At 49.3% G+C, this 26,301-nt stretch overlaps 1 protein-coding gene across 1 annotated transcript in view; it reads right to left on the bottom strand.

Moving 5' to 3' along the window:
* Mmp24 (matrix metallopeptidase 24) overlaps window positions 1–24,569 on the bottom strand; it is a 45,173-nt gene extending 20,604 nt beyond the window's left edge. The window contains exons 1-3 of the mRNA XM_028889013.2: window positions 24,272–24,569; window positions 5,942–6,090; window positions 978–1,094 (exon numbers count right to left, since the gene is read on the bottom strand). Coding sequence (XP_028744846.1) covers window positions 978–1,094; window positions 5,942–6,090; window positions 24,272–24,436 — 431 coding nt within the window. The 5' untranslated portion in view covers window positions 24,437–24,569. The remainder of the gene's footprint in view (window positions 1–977; window positions 1,095–5,941; window positions 6,091–24,271) is intronic.
* Between the last annotated feature and the right edge of the window lie 1,732 nt (window positions 24,570–26,301).

Here is a 26,301-nt window from a genome sequence, read left to right as displayed (position 1 = left end):
TGTCAGTAAGGAACGCCCTTACTTTAACCCTGTAATCTCTGCCTCAGTTTCTTTTACTGTACCCCGGGAACCAATCTGAGACAGAATCAGAGTTCTGAGAGGTGCCAAGCAGAGCCCTTTCTAGCCTGGTCCTTGCCCAAGTCTCTGTGAATCCTGGTGTCTGGCCCTGCTGTGCTGGGTTTCATTATCCTTGTCTCAGCCACTGTGGGGCTTTGAGACGGCTTTGGTCTGCCCTGGGTTTCTCAGGCACGGAATGACTATTGTGACCCATGTCTTCATTCCTTACTCTCCTTAAGAAACAGCAGAGGCCAGGCAGTAGTGGTGCATGCCTTTAATCCCAGCACTCAGGAGGCAGAGCCAGGCGGATCTCTGTGAGTTCAAGGCCAGCCTGGGCTACAGAGTGAGTTCCAGGACAGCCAGGACTGTTACATGGAAAAACCCTGTCTCAAAAACAAAAACAAAAGCAGAGAGAGAGAGAGAGAGAGAGAGAGAGAGAGAGAGAGAGAGAGAGAGAGAGAGAGAGAGAGAGAAAGAGCAGAGACTCTGCATTGGGCATCTTGGGTGAAGTCTGTCAGGATGAAATTGGGAATCCTGCAGAGGCAGGGAAGTTTTCAGCATAAACAGTGAGCTCTGCCTTGGGTCTTTACACAGCAGAATCCTACTAAACAATTCATACCCCGTGTTCAGTAACTAAAAACTGTAGGTGTCTAGACGGAACACAACTAATTCCCAAAGGACCAGGCAAACCAGGAAACCTGAAGCCAGAGTCACCTGTGGAGGCCACAAGGAAGACAGGGTCACAGGCTCTCAGCCTCTGGGTCACAGGCTCTCAGCCTCTGGTCCTGATGTCCACATGCCTGGCCTTGGTCCTGACCCCAACCCCAACCCCAGACACACCTACCACGTGAACCTCAGAGACTTGGGCAGGAAAAACAAGGTGAGCATGGGGGTCAAGCCCGGGGAGAAGCAAGGGGCACCTGTAGGTGATGTGTTTCTGTCTCCACTTCTGTCCAGTCAGGGCATAGCGCTTGTGTCTCCGCCTCCTGCTCAAGTGGGGATGATCAGGGACGCCGCATCGGGGTTTCTTCATCCACCTGGGCAGAGAGAAGGCACACACACACACACACACACACACACACACACACACACACACACACATTATGGTCAGTGAACACTCTAGGAGGGCGTTGCCCAGTCCACAACTCCAGTCTGAATGGCAGTGAACATAAGACATTTATTTGATAGACTGACCGTTTCATTAATTCATTCACTCCCAAGGGGAGACACTTGAGTTTAAGAAACACTTAAGACCTTGTAAGTTCTGGTTCTACCAAGGGAGGACCCCAGGCCAGGGATGAAGTCAACATGAACCCCAGTTTCCTCATCAGCATCATAACTGCAATAAAATTTGAACCTCCGACTCAGTCTGCCCCTGCCCACGTGCCCAGCAGCTTGTTACCCTCCTCCCGTCAGCCAGCCAGTCACAGTGGTGTCACACTGCTCGCTGACCGTGGTCGCCATCCCTGCTCTCGAGTCTTTGCAGCGGAGGTCTGCTTGGCTTGCAGTCCTCTGTCTACAGAGTTTGTTCCTTTACTTCATTCAGGCCTCTGCCTTTGGAGAGAGCGTCCCTGACGAACTGCTATGTCTACAACAACGCAATCCCAATACGGCTTAACCTGCTTAACGTTTCCTTCTAGCGGTTCTCCCTCCTGGAATGTATACATCTGCTTTCTTGGAGATGCTTTGCTTTTCTCACCAGATTCTGAGCTGCTCGAGGATAGGAGAGTTGCCTGTATCCCTGGGCTGGCGCAGGGCCTCACATAGAAGGGGTCGATAGAGTTTTCTTAACCAATGATGGACTGACTGACTGAATGAGTGAATGAGAACTCTTCGACACTACAGCAGAAAAGCATGAGAGACAGGAAATGTCCTCGTGTTCTAGGTGTTTAAGAAGTGGCTCACCACCCAGGTGCTCTGTAAAAACAAGTCTTGGGAGGCTGAGGCAGGAGGACCAAAAGTTGCAGGGCAGCCTAGTCTGCACAGTGAGACCCTGACTCAGAAGAAGTCTCTGAGCAGATGTAGGATGTAATTTTCTGTAGCACGTGTTACATTGTATTGTGGTTTTAGATATTACTTTGTTGCTTCTAATAATGGCAGATTCTTTGAGGACAGGAAGCATGTTACATTTGTCATTGTGCCCCAAAGCTAGTCTAGTGCTTGGGACTTAGTCAGTCTTGATAAACTTGTTGGTTATCAGGTAAAGGCACAGGGAACAAGCCTGGGGCATCACTGGGGATTTAAGATGGGCTCAGGTAGGAGATTTAAAAAGCCACAACTGACTAGGGCCAGACTGTCCTGCAGTTTATGTTCCCCACCGGCCCAACACCCGACCCACTGAACTTGGCATCGCTGGAAGGGAATGTCTGACCTCATTCACAGCTGTTAAAAGCAGTTGCCATTGGCAATGGAGAAAAGACCGCAGGCTGTTTTAACCACATGTGAAAAGCCCCTGGGGGAACGAACTAGGTCTTACTCCTCTTGGTGTGCCCCACTCACTCAGAGAGAGCCCTACACTCACACCGGTCGTGAATCTCCATGACAGCAGCAGCACACATCTGTGTAAACATCTGCAGTGCCCACACATTTGTGTGCTCTTACAATTCTTTGATTTGAGACTGACCTTGCTAGGTAGCCCAGGCTAGCTTCAAATTCATGATCCTTCTGCCTCCATCTCTTACGTGTTAGGATTATAAGCAGATACAACTCCACCTGAATTGCTTTTAGAATTTTTATTTTAAATGTTTTAAATTATTTCTTTATTATTTCTGCGTGTACACAATGTGTTTGGGAGTGCTGTATGCAACGGCATGCATGGAGCCCAGAGGATGGCACATGGAATCGGTCCTCTTCTACCTTGACATGGGTTCTAGGGATCAGACTCAGGTTGTCAGGATTTCGTGGATAAGTCAGGTCATTTAGAAAACAGAAGTCAGGGAGGCAGGCCCTCCGCTGCACTGCCTGGGTGGCCTGTCAATGCAGTGTGGTGAAGGAAGACGGGGCTCTAGTTTCCTCCTCTCAACTTAGCACAAAGTTGAGTTGGAGGAGCCATGTGGCTGGATGAATGAGTGAAGGAATAAATGTGTGACATTTTCCAAGGTAAACACTCAAAAATAGTACTTAAAATTGCGAATCAAACTTCCTTTTACTAACACACCCTGGACAGAGAAGCAAGGGCCATCCCTGATACTGCAAGGCTGAGTAAGACCTGAGAACCCTACGGCAGAAAATGGATCCAGTGAAAGGCAGCGATTGCCCAAAGTCACAGAGCTAAGGTGGAGCCCTCTGAATTCTACCCACCCTGCTCCCGTCTTGGACTAAGTGTGGACAGCTCTTTCCTTCTGTGTGTCCAGAACACTGCTCCCGTCTTCCTAAGGAGGTGCGGCAGAGCTGCCGGCAGGCGACACTGCCTCTTTCCTCGGTTCATTCCCTTTGTCTCCTCTTTTCCCAGCCACCTGCTGGGGTTTGAACCCTGTCCAGCAGGCCTGGGGCTTTCTGGAACAGAGGAGCATCCAAGGCCAGGTGGTGCCTCAGCAGAAACACCAGTGCTCCTGGCGCAGGATGCTCTACCGTGAAGCTGGCACAAATGACACCGTCCCAGGAAGGAGGCTGGGACCGAGAAGCCACTCACCCATAAGGCCAAGGACCGAGGATTCTGCTCACAGCCTCCTAGGAGCCTTTGGATGGACTGTCTCTGAATATCACGGTAAGAGAAGGAAGGACCAGGAAATGTCTGGATAGAATCACGGATCGCCAAGTTTTAAGTTTTGCAGCTTGGAATAATGGACTCAAGGATTTGCGTCCAAGCTCAGCACTCCAAGTCCCCCAGAGATGATTCCATCCCAGAGTAACTTGTCTGAGGGATGAACTGATTCTCGAGCCACCATTGTGTGCATTTCCCATCCTGCCTTCTGCCAGTTCTCCGCTGTCCTCAGCCGGCCCTGCCATCTGCCGCCGCCCTCACGTGGGCTCCATCTCCCCCTTTAGAAACTCATTTCTGCTCTTTCTCTGCCTTCCTGGCCTGAATGCCTCTCCCCAAACAGTTCCAGTGGCTTTCGTGGAGATTTTCTTTTTAGTTCAAAAATGTTTACTTATTTGCATTTATTATTATTATTAATGGGTATATGTCCACACACGAGGTCAGAAAACAACCTTTAGGAGATGGTTCTCTCCTTTCAGTGTGGGATCTAGGGATTGAACTGAGGTCATTAGGTTGTGTGGCAAGCATTTTTACCTGCTGGGCTCATCTTTTCAGCCTATGGCTATTTCTAAAAAAAAAAAAAAAAACAACCAACCAAACAAACAAACAAACAAACCGGCTAGGCATAATGGTGCCAGATACCTTTAATCCCAGTACTTGGGAGGCAGGAGAATCTCTTTGAGTCCAAGGCCAACCTGGTCTAAATCCTGAGTTCCAGGACAGCTAGGACTATGTAGAGAGATCCTGTCTTAAACAAAGCAAAATCAAACCAAAACATAATCAAGCTACTCTCATCTTTTAACATTTCTATTTATTTCTATTTTAAATATTTGTTTTATTTTTGATGGGAATGTGCATGCCTGAGTGTATGTTTGTGCAGCAGGGTGCACACAGGAGACCTCAGAAGTCAGAAGAAGGTATCAGACCCTGGAACTGGGGTCACAGGAAGTTGTGAGCCACCATGTGGGTGTCAGGAATTGAACCTGGGTCTTATGCAAGAGCAATATGGGGTCCTAAATGCTGAGCCATTTCTCCAGCCCCCTACTTGTGTGTGTGTGTGTGTGTGTGTGTGTCTGTCTGTCTGTCTGTCTGCACACATGCATGTAGAATATCATAGAGTTGGTTCTCTCCTCCCACCTTTACATGGGTTCTGGGGAACCTAACACATGGCTGGTGCAACAAGCACCTTTACCCAGTGAGCCACTTCGCTGGCCCAACTTTCTCCCGTGAGAAACAAATAAAAACATATCCTTTTCTGCCCACCACCCAGTTCTTCCCCTTCCCTTTGTCCTCAGGCTTCTCAAAAGTCTTCCCACCACTTGCCATCTCAGCTGCTCATGTCTCCTCCCCTCATCACCCTCTGACTGTGTTCCCACCATCCCAGTGAGCTTAGCCACAACCTCTTGATTCCTAAGCCCAGCAAAGCCTTTCAGCCACCTTTCTGTTTGGACACTCAGCAGCTAACCCAGCTGGCCATGCCCCCTTCCTTCCCCCTCTCTGGCCACTCCTTCTAGGCTGGCTTTGTGACCCTCTCCTCTCCATCCTCTTTTCGGTGTCCCCGAGTGGTGAGAACTATTCTCATGGCTGGATTTATGTTACTGCCTCCTCAGCATCTCCCTGGGGTTGGTATGTTTCTGAGCCCTAGGATGGCGTGGCCAGATGACTGTGTTTTTCACAAAACAGCTGAGTAGGAGGCTGGGGCTAAGCACAGTGCCTGGCACATGCGGGCACCCAGCAGGTGTTTGGTAGATGGGGAAAGTGGGACAAGAACTGCCAGCCTGCGATTGCTCCACAGTTCTCTGCATCCAGTGAGCCGTGCACACACATCTTAGGGCGCCCCCGAGGGTGCCAGAGAGAGCTCTTAGTTACTGGGACCTGATGAGACTAGAGAGACCTTCCATAACCCACTCCCTCACTGTACTGACAAGGAAACTGAGGCCCAGAAGGGTTAAGTGACTTGTCTCCAGTCACACAGCATAAAGTTAATAGCAGAGATATGGGGGGTGGGGTGGGGGTGAAGAATGAACCAGAGCTGGACCCATGAAAGGGCACTCTTTGGTATTATCTCCCAAGGAGGCATTAAAATATAGAAATATAGGGAGGGAGGATGGGCATCGTATGACCACGACAGATGTGAACAGAGTCCAGAGAGTTCAAAGGCACAATGTCCTATGCAAATCTTACTCGATTGTTGTCTGATCCAACACACCGGTGACTGGGATCCCGTAAAACTGCTGCATGGTGGACACTGCCGACTGCAGGGCCTTCCCGGAATGCAATGCAGATGCCCGTGACTCATAGGGAAGCAGATAGCCATAGGATTTTAACCAGTTCTGAAAGGCATGTGAAAGAAAACGGTGCATTAGGCTGGAGAAGGCTCCGTTCCACATGGCAGAGATTTAAACTGGGGATCATTTCACCCAAAGTACGTATGGACCCACACTCTGACTGAATCCTCCATTTCACCCTGCATACGTGGTCATGTTAACCTCCAGAATACGGACCTCTGATTGGCTCACCACCCCACGGTCACCCTCTCATTGGCTGTCCACTACAGAATGACACTAACTTTGTATTCAGAGCTTTTCCCTGCTCTTTTTATTCACAACTTTGGTGCTTCCCACCGACATGAGCCCAGCACGCAGGAGCACAGGGACAGCTAACTCACTGAGGTAGAACAGCCCGAGGATGCCTTCCCTCCTAAAACACGCTGTGCCTGAAGTCAATCTGACAGAGCCTCACACTGCACCATATCTGTTAGCAGGAGAATACATATAGTCTTCATTGCTAAACCATCTCTCCGAGAAGCAATCCATTATAAACAATTATAAATAAGCAAAGCAACATATTCCATATATATATAAATAATAAATGCATAGAAAAATCTATTATGTAAGAGAATTTCCTGCCTTTCAGAAATACACATTGAAGGCTTACATAAGAATGTGTGGTATCTGCAACTGGTGCTTAATGGGCTCCAAAATAAATGCATAAATATATTTTGAGAGAGAGAAAGATAGCCAGATGAAGGAACTGCAGTCACCCGCTAACAGTTGAAGATTCGGGTGAGGGGCTGTCAGTTCTTTGTCCTGGTCCTGTCAACTTCCTGAAAGCCTTAGTTGATGTCAACAGTGTGTGTGTGTGCATATGCATGTGTGTGTGTGTGTGCGTGTGCGTGTGTGTGCATGCACACATGTGCAGAGGATTGAACCCGGACTTCTTGTATTCATCTACAGCCTCAGCTCCCTCCAAAGTTAAACAACAGCAACAATAAAAATCAACCTAGCTTAATATCTCTTGGTTAGAGAGTACCATGGAGGACTTCTTTTGTGCTTTTCTGCTTTCCAAGTTTTTGTTTTTGTTTTTAATGGAATCATTTTCTAAAAAGGGAAAAAAAATGCCTGAGGATGTGACTCAGTAGTTGGGCTCTTGACTAGTGGGCACAAAGGCCCGGAGCTCAATATCAAACACTACAGAGACTAGAAAAAGTTTGGGTGAAGAGGATCTGTGGAGGCCCAAATTACTCAAGGTCAGAGAATCTGAGGTTCCTTTACCCAGCAGGGTTGCACAAGGGGATGATTTGACCACAGGGCATGAGTACCAGGTGTTTGGAAGGGTCTGCACTTGGCTGTATCTAGCTAGGGGGAGGTCTTTTGCCTCACCCCTTGGCCGTATTATAAAAGCCCTTTTGAATAAAGTTCTGGGCCATTGGTTATTGACCCAAGTCCTCCTGAAGCCATCCTGTGTTTCTGTCTTCTCATCAACTAGGTCTCTCTTTCTACCTGATACTTTTTTATCCCTCTCTCCTCAAGAGTACCCAGGATAAAGTGGGGGCTGGTCCCCCACAAAGGTCAAGAGAGCAGTGAGACCGCAGGATAGCAAGGTAAAGGAGCTTACCCCACCCCCAAAGGTGAGAAGGGATGGAAATCCAAAGAAATGAGAACCCCGAGGGTCCCTGTGTCACCTACAGGAAAATGAATGAAACTTCCACATTCTTAATGTGTCAGGAACACCCTCAATGCCAGAGTTGCAGCCACAAAACCCAATTCTCTGCCCATCTCCAGAGGGTCATCCTGAGTACTGATGAGTGAGTGTAGGGGAGGCACCTTGGGAAGGTACCATTCCCTTCTCATGTACTCTCTGAACTTACTACATAGTCGATGGTGACTTTGAACTTTCTGATCCTCCTGCCTCCAAGATGTGCTAAGATTGTAGGCATGTGCCACCATGCCCAGTTTTATTGGGTGCTAGGGAATCAAAGCTTTATGCGTGCTAGGTGAGCACTCTACCAACTGAGTTACATCTTTAGCCCAAGAGCTTTTGGCTTTTGTTTCTATACAAACAACTTTATTGTGAATATGTCCCTTATTGTAAGCCAAATCAAATCACTTTTAGAAGGTAGCTGCCAGATCTGTAAGTAAGTTACTCTTTATTTTCACCAAAGGCAACTATAACATCTTCACTGCCTTGTGATAAAACTGATTAAAAGCCAAATTGCCAGAATAATAGTCTTGGAACACCCGCAAAAGAGCGACAACTTTACTTCTCTCATATTTGGTGTCTAAAACATGTTTTCCCTTCGAATGATGCTGCCGAGTGTCAATACTCACAGTCCCCCAACACTGATTCTCTCTATGCCTCTGCACATACGTTTCTCTCTGCCGAGTAGTCTTAGTTTGGCAAAAACCTTTCATATTTTAATGTTCAATCCATAAATTACTACCCCTGGAAGACTTCCCAGGCTAAGTGAGTTTTCTCTCCTCGGTGCTCTCTAAACTCCTATTACAGATATTATGGATCTTATAACATTGGGCTCCAATCATTGCATATCACCATCCACCAGATTCTAAGCTCCTTGTGGGAAGGCTCCCTCCATCTCTGTATAGCCAATGCCGAGTTGGACATGCTTTAGTTGTTCATTTTGTCCAGTCAACAAACATTATCAAACACTTCATACATGCTAGGCACTGTGCAAGGTTTGGGGGTACAACAATGACTAAGGAATTCACAAACTGACAAGTGACCCTGTGATGAAAATATAGCAGTACAGAACAGATATGGAGAGGGTTCTATGGGAAAAAGGGGGGGGAAGGGATAAAGGGAAAGGTGAGGTCATGGAAGATGTCCAGGTGGAGATGAGATTCGAACTGTCCAGCAGGTATGGGTGGCACATTCTGGGAAATACGTAAAAAGGACTGGAACTTTGGGTGAGAGTAGGTGAAGAGGTTGGAAGGAGGGAAATGGAGAGAGATGGCATACAGTCGTCTATCTCAAAGTGGCCATGTTACAAAGAATCATTTGGGACTCAACCCTCAGCCCATGATCAGCCACAAAACTCAAATACTGACAGGTAGGAATGTCCAGGAAGCTGACAAGTCACTCAGCCATTCACCTGCTCTAACATCTATTCCCAGGTTAAACCCTGTCATCAAAGCATTAGGTCTCTGTGCCGTATTCTCTCTGCTAAAGAACATGGACCAGAGACCAGTCAGCTCCTGGATCCACTGCTTACCGCATCTCTGCCACTCACATGCTCCTCTGACTTCTCTTGGGAGAAGCCTCTGATCACACCGAACACACACCAACTCCCAAGCATTCTTTGCTCTTTCATAGTTCCAGGCTCTTCCTAGTGGCTGCAAACCCCATTCTCTTGATTCATGGTGGCACACTCCTACTCATCCTTCAGTGTCCCCACTTTCCTTATACTTTCCTTAAAAACCCCTGGTAGAGCTAGGTGGCCTTCTTTATTCCTGAAGAAACTTGTACACACTGCTAAATGTTGTTACTGCCATGCATCATACCTGTTCACTGATTCTATCTGTTTCTCCAACTGCATTGAGTTCCTGGGGAACAGAAGCCGCCATTGTTTTTAAACCTGCTATGGTATTTAGCACAGTGTCTGAGTCAATAGTCACCAAGTTCATAAATGAGTAAATGAATGAACAGTTGGCTTGGGAGGCACTGTCTGAGTACCAAGGAAAGGAATTCATCTTGAAGAGGCTTAATAAGTAATGTACACAAAGACATGCAGCATAAATCCTGGTATCTAGTAAAGGCAGAAAAAAAGTATTTGCTGAAATTTATCAGTTATGTTTTGGCTTTCCAGCTTGATGAGGTAACAGGATCTATTGTCCTTTCTGAAGAAAAAAAAAGATAAAAGCGAACCGAAAGAAGCAAGTCTCCTTCAGTTTTAAAAGGAATGACTTATCTTCCATCTTTTTACACCTTGACCCATTAATCAATCATCAGCCATGTCAGAAGCCTAACCCTGACAGCAGTTAACTAACTCTAAGACGTCTGACACCTTCCAAGTGCCGAAAGAGGTGTAAAACCCAGAGGAAAGTGAAAAATAGTGCAGGTACAGCAGACCGAAATAGCTGGGCCGAACCAAAGATGTGGAGATCATAGACAGAACAGTGTGATTGGTCTGCTGGCCACAGGGCGGGATTTCAGTCCCTGAGGAGCCAGAGCTGAGTAATGAATGACAGGGGAAGAAGAACAGAGGATAAGGAGAGAGAGAAAAAAAATGTGGCCCTAAGAGAAGAGCCGGCAGACTGCAGAGGCGGTGGTGAGATTAGAGGGGGATGGGGGTGGGAAGAGATGATCACTGGTGCGGCTAAGGAGCGCACTTGGAAAACCAAGATGGCCTGGGGAGGAGAGAGAAGCTGGGTAAGTTACAACAGATGGTCCCGAGGCATTCGAGAGCATCGCATCTATTTGGATGGGCCAGCAGGAGGAAAGACTCCGGAGGATGGTCAGGTGTCTGAGCAGGAATGAAGTGCCTGCTGGTATTGCCGGAGAGGCTAGTGACGAAGTCTATCGAGAAAGACCCGGCAATCAGGTGTCTGATCTGGAAATCTGGATCGGAACGAGGAAGAGAGAATCAAAGACTGTGATCAAAGAATCTGGGGTCCAGGAACACAGGGTGCTCCGTCAGTAGCAGAACTTGAGTTAGATTCCTAGAACCCAAGAGCAAATGCTGGGTGTGGCGATGCATGCTTCTCATCCCAGTACTGAGGAGACAGACCCAGGCAGCTCTCCAGGGCTCTGTGACCAACCAGCCTTGCCTAACTGGCAAGCACCAGGCTAGTGAGAAATTCTGTCTCAAAAAACAAGATAGATAGCTCCTAAGGAACGATTCCCTAAGTTGGCCTCTGACCTCTATGTGCATATTGCACACATGCATTTATATGTGCGTGCGTGTGTGTGTGTGCGCGCGCACACACACACACACACACACACACACACACTGCTGTCTGGGCAATCAAATCCATAACTTGGGTGCCAATGTGAGCAACAGGAACAAAGCACAGCATGGAAAGAGTTTCAAGCCCTATCTCAGGGCTTTGTCTGTGGAGTAGAGGAGACAGTGGAACTCCCCAGAGGAAAGCAAGCAACCCGGGACTGTCTTGCAAGGATACATGAGAGATGTTCAGGCTGGTGGGGAAGGGCGTCAAGAAGAACAAGGCAAGAAGAAGGAGAGCTGCCCTGTGGGTGCAGAGTGCAGAATGAGAGATTGCAGGACACAGATCTTGACTCTAGAAGACACAACTTTTTGGAAGGCAGAGATGATCTAATTACAATGATGACCACAGATGTTATTATCAGAGTGCCTACGCTGCCCTTGGCATTGTGCTCAGCACTCAGAAGGTAGCCACCTATGAGGGAGGAATGGTGATTCCCAATTGCAGATGAGGAAACTCAGGTTTAGACAGATTCAATGATTATTCAGAGCTACAAAACTGGAAAATGGCAGGATTTAGGCTCTCCATGTGGTCAGGCAGCCTTCCCCCTTCCTGGGACTTTCTGATTCTCACGCGCCTAACATGCTCAGATCACAGCAGGCACGTTTGTGCTGTGGCTCCTGTGCTGTTAGGGTTTTTGTTTGTTTGTTTGTTAACTTGACACGAGCTAGAGTCTTCTGAGAAGAGGGAACTTCAGTTGAGGAAGTGCCTGCATCCTATTAGCCTGTAGGGAAGTCGGGAGGGGGGGCATTTTCTTGATTAATGTTGGGGGGGGGCAGCATACTGGAGGTGGTGCCACCCGAGTAGGTCACGAGTGGGGTAAGAGAGCAGGCTGAGAAAGCATTGGGGCAAGTCAGTCAGCAGCAATCCCCCATGGCCTCTGTTTCAGTTCCGAGCTCCAGGCTCCTGAGCTGACTTTCCTCCATAATGGCTCGTGATCAGAGTGTGTAAGCGAAACAAACCCTTCCTCGAGTTGCTTTTGGTCAGTGTTTGTCATAGCAACAGAAACCCCAACTAAGATGGTTCCTGTGCCAGAATACTGCGCCATCGACTTCTGCAGTTTTCCAAACCATGGGCCTCATGGGACCCATGATTCCTTGCTCTTCCTTACTACTTACATTCAGTGTTTTACCAAAAAGCATTGGTCCTATCTCCCAAACATCAAATCAACTTGTTTCTGCCCATCCACTCATTCAATATTCTTTATTTTTAAAATTTTAAATATTTAGGTACATATCTCTGTTCCTGAGGGTGTGTGTATGTGCACCCCACATATGCAGGAGCCCACAGAGGTCAGAGGGGGTGTCTGACCCTACTGGAGTTACAGGTGAGCCGCCATGTGGATGCTGGGAACCGAACCTGGGTCCTCTGCAAAATCAGTAAGCGCTCTCAACTGCTGAGCTGTCTGTCCAGCCCCATTGATATTTATTGAGCAACTTACTATAGACCAGGCTCTGAGTACTAGGGCTGTAACAGAAGAAAATCCTTCAGCTCCTTTCTGGTTGTCATTCAGGGGGAGAATCAGTAGTAGTAAGTGTGGTGAAGAGTAATGTAGGCCAAGGAGACAGAAAATTACTGGACAGCTATTTTATAGATAGAATGTGGTCAGGGAAGGTACCAGACATTTGAATAAGAGATATTAAAGAAGTAAAGGAGTGGGCCATGTGAATACTAATTCAGGAGTATTGCAGGAGGGCTAGGGAAACGGTCCAGTGGGAGAGCATGTTCCTAGCATGCATGAGGCTTTAGATCTCAGGAAGCATCCTTGAGAGAGTTCCATTAATTCTCTTTACACCCGTGGGCTGGATAGGGTCCTATTCGAAGACAGTTCACTTGGGACCTACAAACTCCCACAAACTAAATATTGCTAACTTAGCTGAGTGCCTTTAGGCAAAGGACTTAACTTCTCTCTGCATCCTGTTCCTCATCTGGTAACCGAGGATGATGAAAGAATTGTTAAGAGGACTCAGTGACATGGAGCATTAGGTAAGAATGGTCTTTGAAGATGTTCACACCAAACTCCCAAAGCCTGTGAATGCCATGTAACAAGAAAGACTGTCCTGATGGGATCAGGAATCTTCCCACAGGGAGATTATCCCGGGGCACCAAGGAGAGTGCCGTGGAATCACAGGAATCCCCAGAGGAGGGAGGCCGAAGAGTCAGAGTCAGAGTGTGCTGAGGGAAGCAGGGGATCCCCGGCCCGGAAATGAAAGCAGCCGCAGGAAGCTGAAGGGCACAGAGTCTCCCCTGGAGCCTTCAGAAGAATGCAGCCATGCCCACACCTTGACTTCAGTCCCATAAACCCATTTCGGACTTCTGATTTCCAGATTTTTCTTGTGGTGCTAGGAATCAAATTCAATGCCTTTCATACACTGTACAACTGAGCTATATGATCAGCTTTATAACTATTATAATTATTGAGACAAAGTCTCAATACGTAGCTCTGGCTGGCTTGGAACTTTCTATATAGATCAGGGTGCCATCAAACTCACAGAGAGCCACCTGCCCCTGCCTCCCAAGTACTAGGATTAAAGGTGTGTGCCACCATGCCTGGCCAACAGCTAGATTATTTATTTAACTAAACTTGTGGCAATTTGTTGTAGCAACAATAGAAAACTAATACATGAGCACAAAGCCTTTGATCTTGACAATATTGTTACTGTGTTCTTGTGCCTACACTCTGCAACACAGTGACTACCACCCTTGGCCACCTCTGCTGTCCCAGTCTCTCTGGTGACTTCTCTAGGGTCAGCTTGGTCACTGGGTTCGTTCTCTTGAACTCCTGTCCCACTAAAACCTTTCTCCTCTTGCCTTGCAACTGAGGGCCCTTGCTGCTGGTCCCCTGTGTTAGAACTACTTTTTAAAAACGTCCAATGAATACAGAACCATTCAAGGGTCCAGGAAACTCGATGTTCAGGAATACTTAGAAGATCAATGTAATTTCACAGCCATGCTTTGCAGAAGAGAAAAATGAAATGCATAGAGGAGAAATCACTTATTTAAAATTGCAGAGCAAGTTGGCAGGGGGGCCAGAAAGGGAGCACAGCCTCCAGCCTCCAGGGAGGGTTCTTTCTGTTGCTCTAAACCCCTACTCTAGTTCTTCATTGCTTCCAAAAGCGCTCTCTCTCTCTCTCTCTCTCTCTCTCTCTCTCTCTCTCTCTCTCTCTCTCTCTCTCTCTCTCCCCCCTCTCTCTCCTCTCTCCCTTCTTCTTCAGTTCCAGTCAGTCTAAAAGGCCCTCAGAATTGCCCACAACCCTCAGTTGAGCTTCTTGACAAACACCTTAACGGTACAGTGTTGCCCGTTGGCTGCCGTTGGCTCTTGAGTGGGTGGTAAGTGCACTAACGGGAATCCCCGGGAGCTCTACACAATGTCCTTGGCCCACTCCCAAGAGGCCACCACAAGCCAGACAATCACCAGGCTTGGGGAGGTGGCACATTTGGGGTTTTGTGTCAGCACTGGAACGTTTTCTAATTCTGGGAAGGCCTCTGACCAAGGCCAGGAGTGTGGCCACACTCTCATTCACTCTGAGGAGGGAGGAGGCCTGGTCTTCCTTAGTCTTTCCATTGCCTTCCTGGTTCCCTCTGCTTCCTGATGAGCTGAGGAACGAGGAGAGCGGAGACAAAGACCCATGGTTAAGGCCATTTCTCTAACAGGAAAATGGCTGACTTAGATAACTTGTAACTACTATGGAAGTCTCCATTATTTGAGTTCAGGTGGGTTGAGTTGTGGAGTCCATCCTCTAGTTCCTCATTGCCAGTTGCAAAGTCTAAGCCCAGATCTCAACAAGCTTCAAGAGCTTTCTTGTCACCTCCCCAAATACCTGCCCTCTAGCCCCGACTGATCTCCTATGTTGCCTGAACACACCCTGCGGACCAAGCCTCGTTTTCACGGTAGAATACCACATTCTCTTGTATTCTGGCCTCGTCCCGATGAACTATTTGATATCCTTCAAAGTGTGCCTTGCATGGGGGAGACAATCTGTTCCAGGTTTAGTGGACAGACTCACAGGGGCACCATCCCATCCCTCAGAGTCTCTCCTACTACAGCACCCACAAGGCTTGACACGCGCCTGTGTCCCCACGGAACTCTCGCTTGTGAGCTCACAGCTTGGCATTGGGAGACAGTTACGTAAGTATTTAACACTTTATTGAAACTGTGATAAGTGGAATGAAAGGCCAGGACAAGGTGCTGTGAAAGTGCCTACCGGAGATATCGGCTGTGATGTCAGGGATGACCTCCCCAAGCATATAACATCTCGGGTGAGACCCGGGAACCAATAGACAAGGCCAAGTGAAAGTTTAAAAAGAGCATCTCAGGGAAAAAATTACTCTGTTCAACTTCTGAAAGGGAAGGAATTTGTAGACTAGAAAAGTAGAAAGTGTGCCGAGGTGGCTGGAGTCTAGCAACCAATGAAGGGAGTCAGTGGGAAAAAAGGAAGCGTGAGAGTGGGAAGCACTCAGCCACACGGGGCCTCACAGGCCACGCAAAGCAGAGCGGCGGGTGCTGGCCACACAGGGCCTCACAGGCCACGCAAAGCAGAGTGGTGGGTGCTGGCCACACAGGCCACGCAAAGCAGAGTGGTGGGTGCTGGCCACACAGGCCACGCAAAGCAGAGTGGTGGGTGCTGGCCACACAGGCCACACAAAGCAGAGTGGTGGGTGCTGGCCACAAGGGGCCTCACAGGCCACGCAAAGCAGAGTGGTGGGTGCTGCCCACACGGGGCTCCCTGAATTGTTCTTTCTACTTCTGTGTGTGTTGGAAATTTTCCATAATAAAAATTAGTCGCAGTTGGAGCTGGAGAGAGGGTTCAGTGGTTAAGAGTACTAGTTACTCTTCCAGAGGTCCTGGGTTCAACCCCCAGCACCCACATGACTGCTCACAACTGTCTGTAACTCCAGCCCCAGGGAATATAGTGCTCTCTTGTGACTTCTGAGGGGACTGCATGCCTGTGATACACAGACATCCATCCATGCAGGCGAAAACACCCATACACAGAAAATAAACATAAATAAATCTTTTTAAGAATTAGTAGCAGTTTAGTAATAATGGGTTAACCATTGTCCTAGAAGTCATTTAAGCAAGAGGAGGGTGGGAACAATATGGTCTAATCGAGTACATTAAAAATTTTGTTATTACTAAAGATTGTAAGCATTCAGAAAGACATAATAATAATAAAACAGACATCAGATAATCACCATCCAGCTCTGCAGTGAAGTGTTGACTGTTTCCATATCTGCTCACACCACACTGTGAGCTCCTGGGGAAGAGGTCAACGGGGGAGGCAAGTGTTCGAAGCCTTGTTTATAGGATAGAGCGAAAGAGGCTATATTTTGTGTAACTTTTATTATTTCTCCTCTTCACCCCAGCCCACCCCGTGTGTGTGTGTGTGTGTGTGTGTGTGCAAGCACATGCCATGGCACAGGTGTGGAGGTCACAGGACAACTTGTAGCATTCTCTCTTTTGACCTTTGTGCAAGTTCTGAGGATCAGACTCATATCATTAAGTGCACAGGCCTCGCCAGACTTTTTTTTGGGGGGGGGGGATGAGGGCAGGGGTCTCCTATAGTCCAGGTTGGCCTCAAACTGCATGAAAATGACCTAGAACTTCCTGATCTTCCTGCCTCCACCTCCCAAGTTCTGGGATTACAGGTGTGTGCCATTACATATAGTCTATGCAGTGCCCAGGACAGGACCCAGGGCTTCATGCATACCACACAAGCACTCTACCAGCTACAATACATTCCCCATCCCCTGTACTGGCTTTATACACAGATCCCATATAGGGTTTTGTGTGTGTAGGGGGCGGGAGGGTCTCACTCTGTAACCCTTGCTGGCCTGGAACTTGGTATGCAGAGAGATCTGCCTGCCTCTGTCTCCCAAGTGGTGGGGTTTAAAGGTGTGTGTCACTATACACAGCTTGAGCCATACAGATTTCTTTTTAAATATCCCTCTGACCCCTTCATGAAGGATTAGACATGGGCTGCTCAGGTGGAGGTTTAAGGTTAAGGTTAAATAAGAGACAACAGAGTTTAGTCTAAGATATCTGTGTAGAGAAGTGAATGGGATAAACACGGACTCAGCACAGGGACCACTGGGGTTGGTTACTGTTAACACGGACTCAGCACAGGGATGGGCTGGGGTTGGTTACTGTTAACACGGACTCAGCACAGGGATGGGCTGGGGTTGGTTACTGTTAACACGGACTCAGCACAGGGACCGCTGGGGTTGGTTACTGTTAACAAGGACTCAGCACAGGGATGGGCTGGGGTTGGTTACTGTTAACACGGACTCAGCACAGGGACCGCTGGGGTTGGTTACTGTTAACAAGGACTCAGCACAGGGATGGGCTGGGGTTGGTTACTGTTAACACGGACTCAGCACAGGGACCGCTGGGGTTGGTTACTGTTAACACGGACTCAGCACAGGGATGGGCTGGGGTTGGTTACTGTTAACACGGACTCAGCACAGGGATGGGCTGGGGTTGGTTACTGTTAACAGGGACTCAGCACAGGGATGGCTGGGGCTGGTTACTGTTAACAAGGACTCAGCACAGGGATGGCTGGGGCTGGTTACTGTTAACAAGGACTCAGCACAGGGATGGCTGGGGTTAGTTACTGTTAACAGGGACTCAGCACAGGGACCACTGGGGTTGGTTACTGTTAACAGGGACTCAGCACAGGGATGGCTGGGGTTGGTTACTATTAACAGGGACTCAGCACAGGGATGGCTGGGGTTGGTTACTGTTAACAGGGACTCAGCACAGGGATGGCTGGGGTTGGTTACTGTTAACACGGACTCAGCACAGGGATGGCTGGGGTTGGTTACTGTTAACAAGGACTCAGCACAGGGATGGCTGGGGTTGGTTACTGTTAACAGGGACTCAGCACAGGGATGGCTGGGGTTGGTTACTGTTAACAAGGACTCAGCACAGGGACCACTGGGGTTGGTTACTGTTAACACGGACTCAGCACAGGGACCGCTGGGGTTGGTTACTGTTAACAGGGACTCAGCACAGGGATGGCTGGGGTTGGTTACTGTTAACAGGGACTCAGTACAGGGAAGGGCTGGGGTTGGTTACTGTTACAAGGTGGGCAGGGAGAGAAAAGGGGAAAGAACACTCTTGCTTTGGGGACTCCTAGATGTTTGTGGTGCAGGCCTGAGCTTAAGAAGTATTCATTGCCAGTGAAAGTTCAATAACAATGTTTGCTTTTCTCTACTTCTTTAGAGCTATATGATAACCTTTCATAAATGTTATCTATCTATAGACTTACGGGCACACAGCTATCCAAGGCACATACATACATAAATTCACACACACACACACACACACACACACACACACACACGCACACATCTACTACCACATGACTGCTATTGTCATACACATTATTAAAGCATAGATCCAAGTTGATTTTTAGAACAAATTTGTGTTGTAAGACTTATCAGAACTTGAGTAAAATGAACCCTGAGGTGCAGAAAAACCCAACGGTTGCCTCTACAAACCTCTGTGCAGGGCTGAGGTGTAGTTCGGGGTGCATCACTAATAGGCAGCAAGCATGAGGCCCAGGTTCTGAACTCTAGCATTGCAAAATAAACAAATGAAAAAGCAAAACCCCTCAGGAAGGGTGGGGGCAGGGCCAGAGGGCATAGCTTTACCCATGGACCATTCCCTGCCACGGGCACTCAGGCCTAAGGCCCCTTAAGTAAGCTTCAAACACCGAGCTACAACCAGCACTCAGAGCAGCTCGGGGCGAGTGCATCCCAGCCCCTCAGCCTCCTCACAACCTCCAAAGAGGCCACCTCTTGGCTCAGATGCCTTTAATGAGGCCCCTTAGCCTCTGGGTGAAAGCCAATCTTACGGTCTGCTCCCGGCTTCCCTTGCCAGCTCTTCTCCTTCCACACTCTTACTGGAAACAAGCGAGAAACTCAGTGCCCCAGATAGACCCAATTATCCAGTATTTCCTAAACACACCAGGAGCTCAGGGGGAGCACGGTCCCCCGTTTTCCTTGCCTGGATTGCTGACCCACCATTCTCCACTCCCTTCGTCTGAGATTCAGCTCGGGTGCCATTTTCTCCTGAAGCATCTTCTGCCCTGGGCTCAGCTGGGCCATCTCATGCCTCCTTCCTTAGGTTTTTGCCTACACCTTAATTTCTGCCTCTAGTACAAAGCTGAGTGGAATCCCAGCAATGGGGGGGGGGGGAAGCAGGACGATCACTGAAAGTTCAAGGCCAGTCTGGGCTCCACAGCAAGGCCCTTTCTCAAAAATAAATAAATTTTATATATATATATATATATATATATATATATATATATATATATATATATATATATATATATATATTCTGGTAGACTGCAGTCTTCAAGAGAACTGCTGAATACTTGGGTACCAAGTACTGCCCAAAGAATATGGTCAGGGGACACAGACGAGAGTAAAAGCATTTCTCACACTAGGTGTCAGACACTGTTTCAGTTGCCTCCTCATCGGGAGTTCACCCAATTCCATATCATCTGCAAGCCTAAGCAATTCCTAACACGAGTCTCTTGATACAATTAGGGTTTACTTCCAGCAGTATAATTTACTGATTTTCAAACTATCACCTTTCAAGGTCTGGCTTGGAACATGCTTGAAAGTGGAAAATGGCGGCCCCAGGAATCCAGAGCCAGGGCAGTTTTGTGTAGCAGGAAAAGCGCTGAGCACAAGGACAGAGAATCCAGCTCTGGTCTCCACCTTATTGTTTAGTAGCTGTGGGTGGGTCCCTGGAGAAGCTGACAGGAAGCCCTGTCACCTCTCTGAGACGCTGTTTACTCATCCATGAGGTGAGCACGGCTTCCTTGGCTACTTCATGAGGCCGCTGCCAGGACCACACATATGTGACAGGGTCTGGAAAGTTCAAAGCTCCTTACACCCCCAGAGGCTGTTAGGACACCAGAAAAATCCACAATAACACAAGAAGGCGTAGGACAAGTTTAGCTCATGTCGCAGAGAGAGCGTCTAACGGCCTCTTTTTGCCCGGGACAAGAGCGGGATGTACAGAAGGCTACAAAGAACCGAAGGCATTGGGGACCTGGATATTTGTCAGTGTTGTTTGATAGGGCTATCCCAGCCTCTGCCTCATCCAGGGCTCTTCACTTCCTTGACAGCAGGTGCAGACCAGAGAGTGCTCTCCGTCTGCTCAGAGCACATCACTCAAAACCAGTCTCCTGGGCAGGACTCCATTACAGCCTGAGTCTCAGAGTCATACAGTGACTCACGTGGCCTGGGCTCACTGGCTTATCTCATTTTTGTCTACTCGGATTTTCCTCAAAATCAAATTAGACCTAGGAAGGATGAAAACGTAGATGGGGATTCTCCTCAGCTAGCACTAAGAGAAAGGGATGCTTTAAATAACCAAAGGCGAGGAGCCATTTAGAGACTTGGTAGCGCCCCTCCCTCCCTCACCCCACATACGAAGTACAAAAGAAGCAAGAGAAAGCAAAAGCAAGAACAGACTGAGTTTTTTTTGTTTTGTTTTGTTTTGTTTTGTTTTTTGGTGGGGAGGACTTGGTAATGAAAGACCAGAGATATGAAATCAAAAGCCAAAGACAGTAAAGAAAAACACTTTCAATTTAGGAGCCAGGAGGCCAGGGACCAGTTCTGGTCTTAGTCATTGGCAATCAAAGTTTGTGTCCTTAATGCCTCATTTAAGACAACTGAAGAAGTAACGGTTAAGAGCTGCAGTGTGTTTACGTGGTGATCGCCACGGTGACGGCCACCTCTCTCTCAGTCCCCCTTCCCCGTAGGTCACCGTTATTGGATGACACCCCACCTAAGGAGGTGTGAGAGAACTCAAGGGTGAGTTGTGATGCTACTGCTTACAGCTAGAGGAGTTAGGCTCCAGTTCCAGGCCAGGGGCCCACGCGATTCATCCCTCTAAGAAATTCTTTATTTGTATGTGTGCATGTGAGTATTTGTGTGGTACCCCAGTGTGTGTGTGTGTGTGTGTGTGTGTGTGTTAGATGTGCACGTGGAAGCCACAGATCAATCACAGATGTTGTTTCTCATGAGCCATCCATCTTGTCTTTATTTTTTGGTTTTGGTTTTGTCTTTTCTTTTGAGGCAGGGCCTCTCACTGGACCTGAGGCTTGTCAATTAGGACAGGCTGGCTACTGAGCCCCAGGGACCCTGTTTCCTCCTCCCCAGAATTGGGATGACAAATGAGTGCTCCCCCGGGATTTTTACATGGGTGCTGGGAATTGAACTCGGGTGGCATGCTCACACATTAGGTACTTTACAAGCTGAGCTGTCTCTCTAGTCCCTGAAAAAGGGTTTTAGGAGGGACCTGGAAACTTACCTGCCTAGGTTTGCCTCTTTTAGGTGAGTGTAACCCCCAGACTTAAAGAACACAGTGCTTAATGGTAAGTATTTAAGGTTGAGGATTGTGTTAGATTTTGGTCGGGAAGAAACTTGACCATGATCTACAACCTTTTCCTTCCCAAACAATGTGTAAGTGTTTTCAAAAATTAAATGATACACTGACTGGGGATGCCTCTAGATGGTCCCCCGAGAGGAATAAATGATGCCAGGAGAAGGGAGGGGCTTCCTAGAGAGGCAGGTGTGAGCCAGAACCTTAAGGAAAGATTTCTGACGAATGGGTGGAGGCACAGCAGTGAACAACACGTGACCATGTCCAGGGAACCCCGGCAGCCTGTCTTAGGATAGATGAGAGGCAAGCTTATCTGGAGTCAGGATGCATTATCTATGAACAGTGGGAAAGATGGCTTACTAATGGGAGGTAGGGAGGGGCTGGACTCCAGAGGCCTCAAGACAGAGGAGGAGTGAGCAACATTATCTGTGGGCTGAAAAGCAATGACATTTCTACAAATTTTCACTCATGTCACCCACTAGTGTTCAGTGAAGAGGTAATTAGGTGCAAATGATCTCAATAATTTCTAAAAGTTTTGGATAGATATTTTAAATGGACTGGGATGGCCATGGTTTCATCAAGGGCTGAGAATGCACTTAGGAATAGGGAAAGACCAGATGGAAAGAGGCAGTCACTTCTCTGAATGGAAAGGGATAAGGAGTGCAAGGGGCCCCAAGAGACCATACTGGAACCTGTCTGACTTAATTTTTTATAAGTGATCCAGAAAAAAGTAGAGCAGAGAGAAAATTCCAGGGCTGCGGTATATATTAAACCTTTTCAAGCAGGGAAATGCTATGGCAAGCGGGGAGGGGGTGGGAGAGGGGGGAAGAGGGGGGATGGGAGAGCGGGGAGGGGGGCAAAATGGCAGCTGGACATCAATGTGGAGAAGTGTAAGTCAATGCAGTCCGGTAAAAATAATCCACACACAGGGTGTTGTGTTCCAGGCTATCAGTTTTAACCCGTGAAAGGGACCAGGGTGCTCCTGTGGATAGTTTCCCAAAGGCTGTGGTCTGATTGATATGCACAGATCAGGATCTCTAACAAAAGGATGAGTGGTAACAGGACAGGGCCCGGAAATCAAAGAAATTATCCTTTCTCTATGAAAGAACTCCACATCTGGAGACAGTGGTCAGGTGGAAAATGAACTCCTCCAGATATCCACAGAGAACAACACAAATAACCTAGGATAAATGTGACTATTCTGGGAGGTGGCCCGTCTTGATGGGAGAGCTTAGGTTTAAAATCGAGAAGGGTGCGAGAGTGGAATAATCAAAGCCAGCAAGGCTGGTAAGGATAAGCACTGAGTAAACATAACCTTCTCTTCAAATCCTGACATATCTAAGCAAACTGTCTTCTCTTAATGTGCAAAATACCACAGGCATAAAAAGGCCTCTGACTCGAGCTCCTTCAGTATCCTCTCTCAGAGATGATGAGAGCCACAGCAAAGAGACCGACCCAAGTAACAAAGCCTCCAGGGGCCAAGGCCAGCTAAGAGCCCACACACCCTAGTCTCCAGAGTAGGGCTCTCCCAACTCACCCTGCACCCATTCAGGAAGTCTGGAAGAATCCTACTTTTGCTGCGGTGGAAACCCATGAATCACATCGCTTTGATGTGCGATAGAGCTAAACCACAAACTAGAGAAAGTTTTCCCTGAAAGTCAGGTAACAATTATAAACCTTTAGGAGGCCAACGATCAGCTGGGGCATTCTAATTTTTAAAAACATATCATCTTTGGAGAGTCTGAAGAAATCTAGAGAGTCTCTCCTAGAAAATTATACATGTTCATATATAAACACAAATTAGCAGAAAATTTCAGAGAATTTATGATCTCTTGAGTCTCTTGCCCAGTTAAAAAACTGCTGTTCCTGCAGAATCGTCTAAACAGAATGCCTACTTAACAAACACACTCTTCTCAGGATAATTCAGGCAATCACTACTTTCCTCCAGCAATGTTAACACTACTTCAACATTATTTTTTAGAATTTCAGGCTTCTAGTTTGGTAGAGGGCAGAGAAATTAGTACAGCTGCCCCCGACCCCATGTGATATAATGTCCTGGCTTAAACATGAAGAGACTAGAGCCAACTCACTAGCTCTGTGACCTTGGGCGAATTACTTAAGCTCTTGGGGGGTCTCTATATACATCTGTAAAATGGGGACAGCTGCTACAGCTAGCTCACAAAATACGTACTGGGATTAAATGAGCGAATTCCTCTCAAATGTAGCGCCAAGCCTGGCTCATAGTGCATGACTATTATTATGCATGTATCCATGCAGGCATTATGCATGCATCCATCCAATCCCCTCTTGGAGCTCCGACTTCTCATGCCAGTGATGAGCAGCTCACCGCCTCCTGGGCTGGCTGAGCACCTCCAATTGTTACAAACTTCCTGCATTGGGCCGAAATGTGCCTTCTTGCAACCCCCCACCCCCACTGTCGGTTAGCCTCAGTTCTGCCCGGTGGGGCCACGCCGATCTAGTCTATCCCGACGGCCCTTCAGCGACCAAGACAGCGATCCGGTCCGTCCTCGCCCTCCTCCCTCCCCCTTCTCCAGCTCCAACATCCTCGGCTTCTTCTCCAGCCCACAACACACTGGCTGCGCTTACTATTTACTCCGAGGCGTCGTACGCTTTCCCTCACACACAGCCTTGCAGGCCACACGCCCCGCGGCTACCGCGGCCATCCCGACCCTCCGCTCCGCCCCCGCCCGCCGCCCCTGTCCGCGGTGCTGAACGGAGCCCGGCCCGCGGGGCCCCGCCCGGCCCTGGTGCTGACCCGGCGCCAGGCCCCCCCATCTCCCCGAGAGAGGCCCGGCCGGTGCCGCCCCCGCCCGACCCCGGCCCCGGCCCCGCGTGCCTGCTCACCTGCCCGGCGAAGGGCGCGTCCGCCCCGGCCGGCTTCCCGGCCCCCGCCGCCGCCGCGAGGCAGCAGAGCGCGGGCAGCAGCGGCAGCAGCCGCCCCGGGGCCCGCCAGGCGCTCCAGCGCGCGGCCTGGCCCGGCGCAGCGCGGCCGCCCCGGCTCCTCGGCATCCCGGCGGCGGGGCCCAGCCGCCCGGCTGCGATGGCGGCGGCGGCGGCGGCGGCGGCGGCGGCTCCGGCCGGGTCCTCCCGCTGCAGCCGCTGCGGAGCCGCCGAGTCACGGCGCCGCGGACGCGCGCCCGGCCCGCCTGCCTTCGCCGCCGCCGCCGCCGCCGCCTCGGCCGCCGCGCGCCCCCGCCTCCGCGCGCCCCGCCCCGGCGAGGGGCGGCCGGGGCGCGGGGGCAGCGCCCGAGCGGGACCTGCGGGCGGCGGCGGCGGGGCTGCGGGAGGCGCTCGCTCGCGGCGCGGGGTGCAAAGAGGGCAAGCCCGGAGGGAGGGCGAAGAGGCCAGATAAATAAGGCTGGCCCTGGGGTGGCCCGGCCAGGCCTGGGGTCTGCAGCCCAAGGCTAGCCCTGGAGGAGGAGGGCTGAGGGGGGACACTGGAGAAGAAGGGGCTGGGGAGACAATCTGGGTTGGAAGGGAATGAGCTCAAGAAATGCTTGGCATCGGAGAAGGGGGTCTCAGGGGCTTCCCTCGAGGGGTGGTGCTGAGAAGCGGAAAGAACAGACCTGGGTAGTGCTTAAACCGGGTTTAAGCCCTGGGAAGCTCTCTCCTTGACTCCTTAGGGGAGCGATCACCCATCCCTGAAATGTCCCTCATTGATGGAACACCTTCTACACACAATGCCCTGGGCTACTGGGCCTAAGAAAGCAAAAAGGAAGGCCCATGAGCTGAGGTGTACACTGTAGAGGGTTACACCTAGTAAGAAAATGTAAACACCGAGGAAAACAGACTCCCAAGTATCAGAAAGGGGTCCAGGGGTCCAGGCTCAAGGGCCCCTGAGAAAGGTATGTGGGAGGAGGTGGGATTCTGGCAAGGCCGGGAAGGAGAGGGGGAGTGGAGGGTGTACAGAATGGGATTGGGCAGATTCTGTGGAGTACCTGTGGGTCCCTGTAGGTCCCTGTAGGGTCTTCCCTTTTGGAGATGATGGCTGGAGGCTTTCTTGAGCAGGATCGTGTGTAAATCATGGTCGTTTGGTAGTTTGGAGGTATGGAGCAGGCATGTTAGAGTCAGGCCTATGTCCAAGCATTGGCTCCTCTCACGTTTATAAAACGATGCACTTACTGCTGTATGCAGTTGCTCCTTGGCATTTAAGAAGTGTTTCATGCTAGTCCCCTCCCAAGGTAAAGAATGGCAAGAAGATTGGGAGGAAACTTCACTAGTCCCCATAAATGGACACTCGGATCACAATAGTTACTGTTTATTGAATGTCTACTCCATACCAGGCACTGGGCTGAGCCCTTCCCTGAGTTTTATCTCCCCCAGTCCTTGTAGACAAGCCCTGTGAAACAGGTTGTTATTGTAAACCAACTTAGGATAAGGAGGAGGCTCTGGATAAGTCTGCCAAACATATATGATTCATAAGTATGCAGCTGGAGCAATCGGGCCTCAGGGCACACTTGGTTTGCTAGGATGGCAGGGGATAGGGCATGGCAAGGGGCATCGGAGGAGGAGGAGGAGGAGGAGGGAGAGGAATTTGATGGCCAGTGCAGAAGATGAACAGTGGCATCTTCACAGAACTGCAGCCCTCGTGAGGAGGACTAGCTTGGACAGGCGACAAGGAGCTGGGAGCTAGGGTTCTGGAGATTGGAAGCTCCTGCAAGGCTGTGGAGATGAGCACAGGAACGAGTTGAGAAGAAGGACTATTTTGTGACCGTTCGGGTACGTGTGGCAGGTGAAGCTGAAAGGGGCAGGCAGACAAGAGCGAAGGTCCAAGGGCCCATCTGGAGGCATCCAAAAGACGAGCCTTCAAAAGAGTCCAGAGTGATAAAAAGGCTGAAACAGGGCTGGAGCTGGGGAGATGGCTGAGTGGACCA

This window comes from Peromyscus leucopus, chromosome 4, assembly GCF_004664715.2.
Source record: "Peromyscus leucopus breed LL Stock chromosome 4, UCI_PerLeu_2.1, whole genome shotgun sequence".
NCBI classification, from domain to species: Eukaryota; Metazoa; Chordata; class Mammalia; order Rodentia; family Cricetidae; genus Peromyscus; species Peromyscus leucopus.
This window is presented reverse-complemented; position numbering and strand designations above follow the sequence as displayed.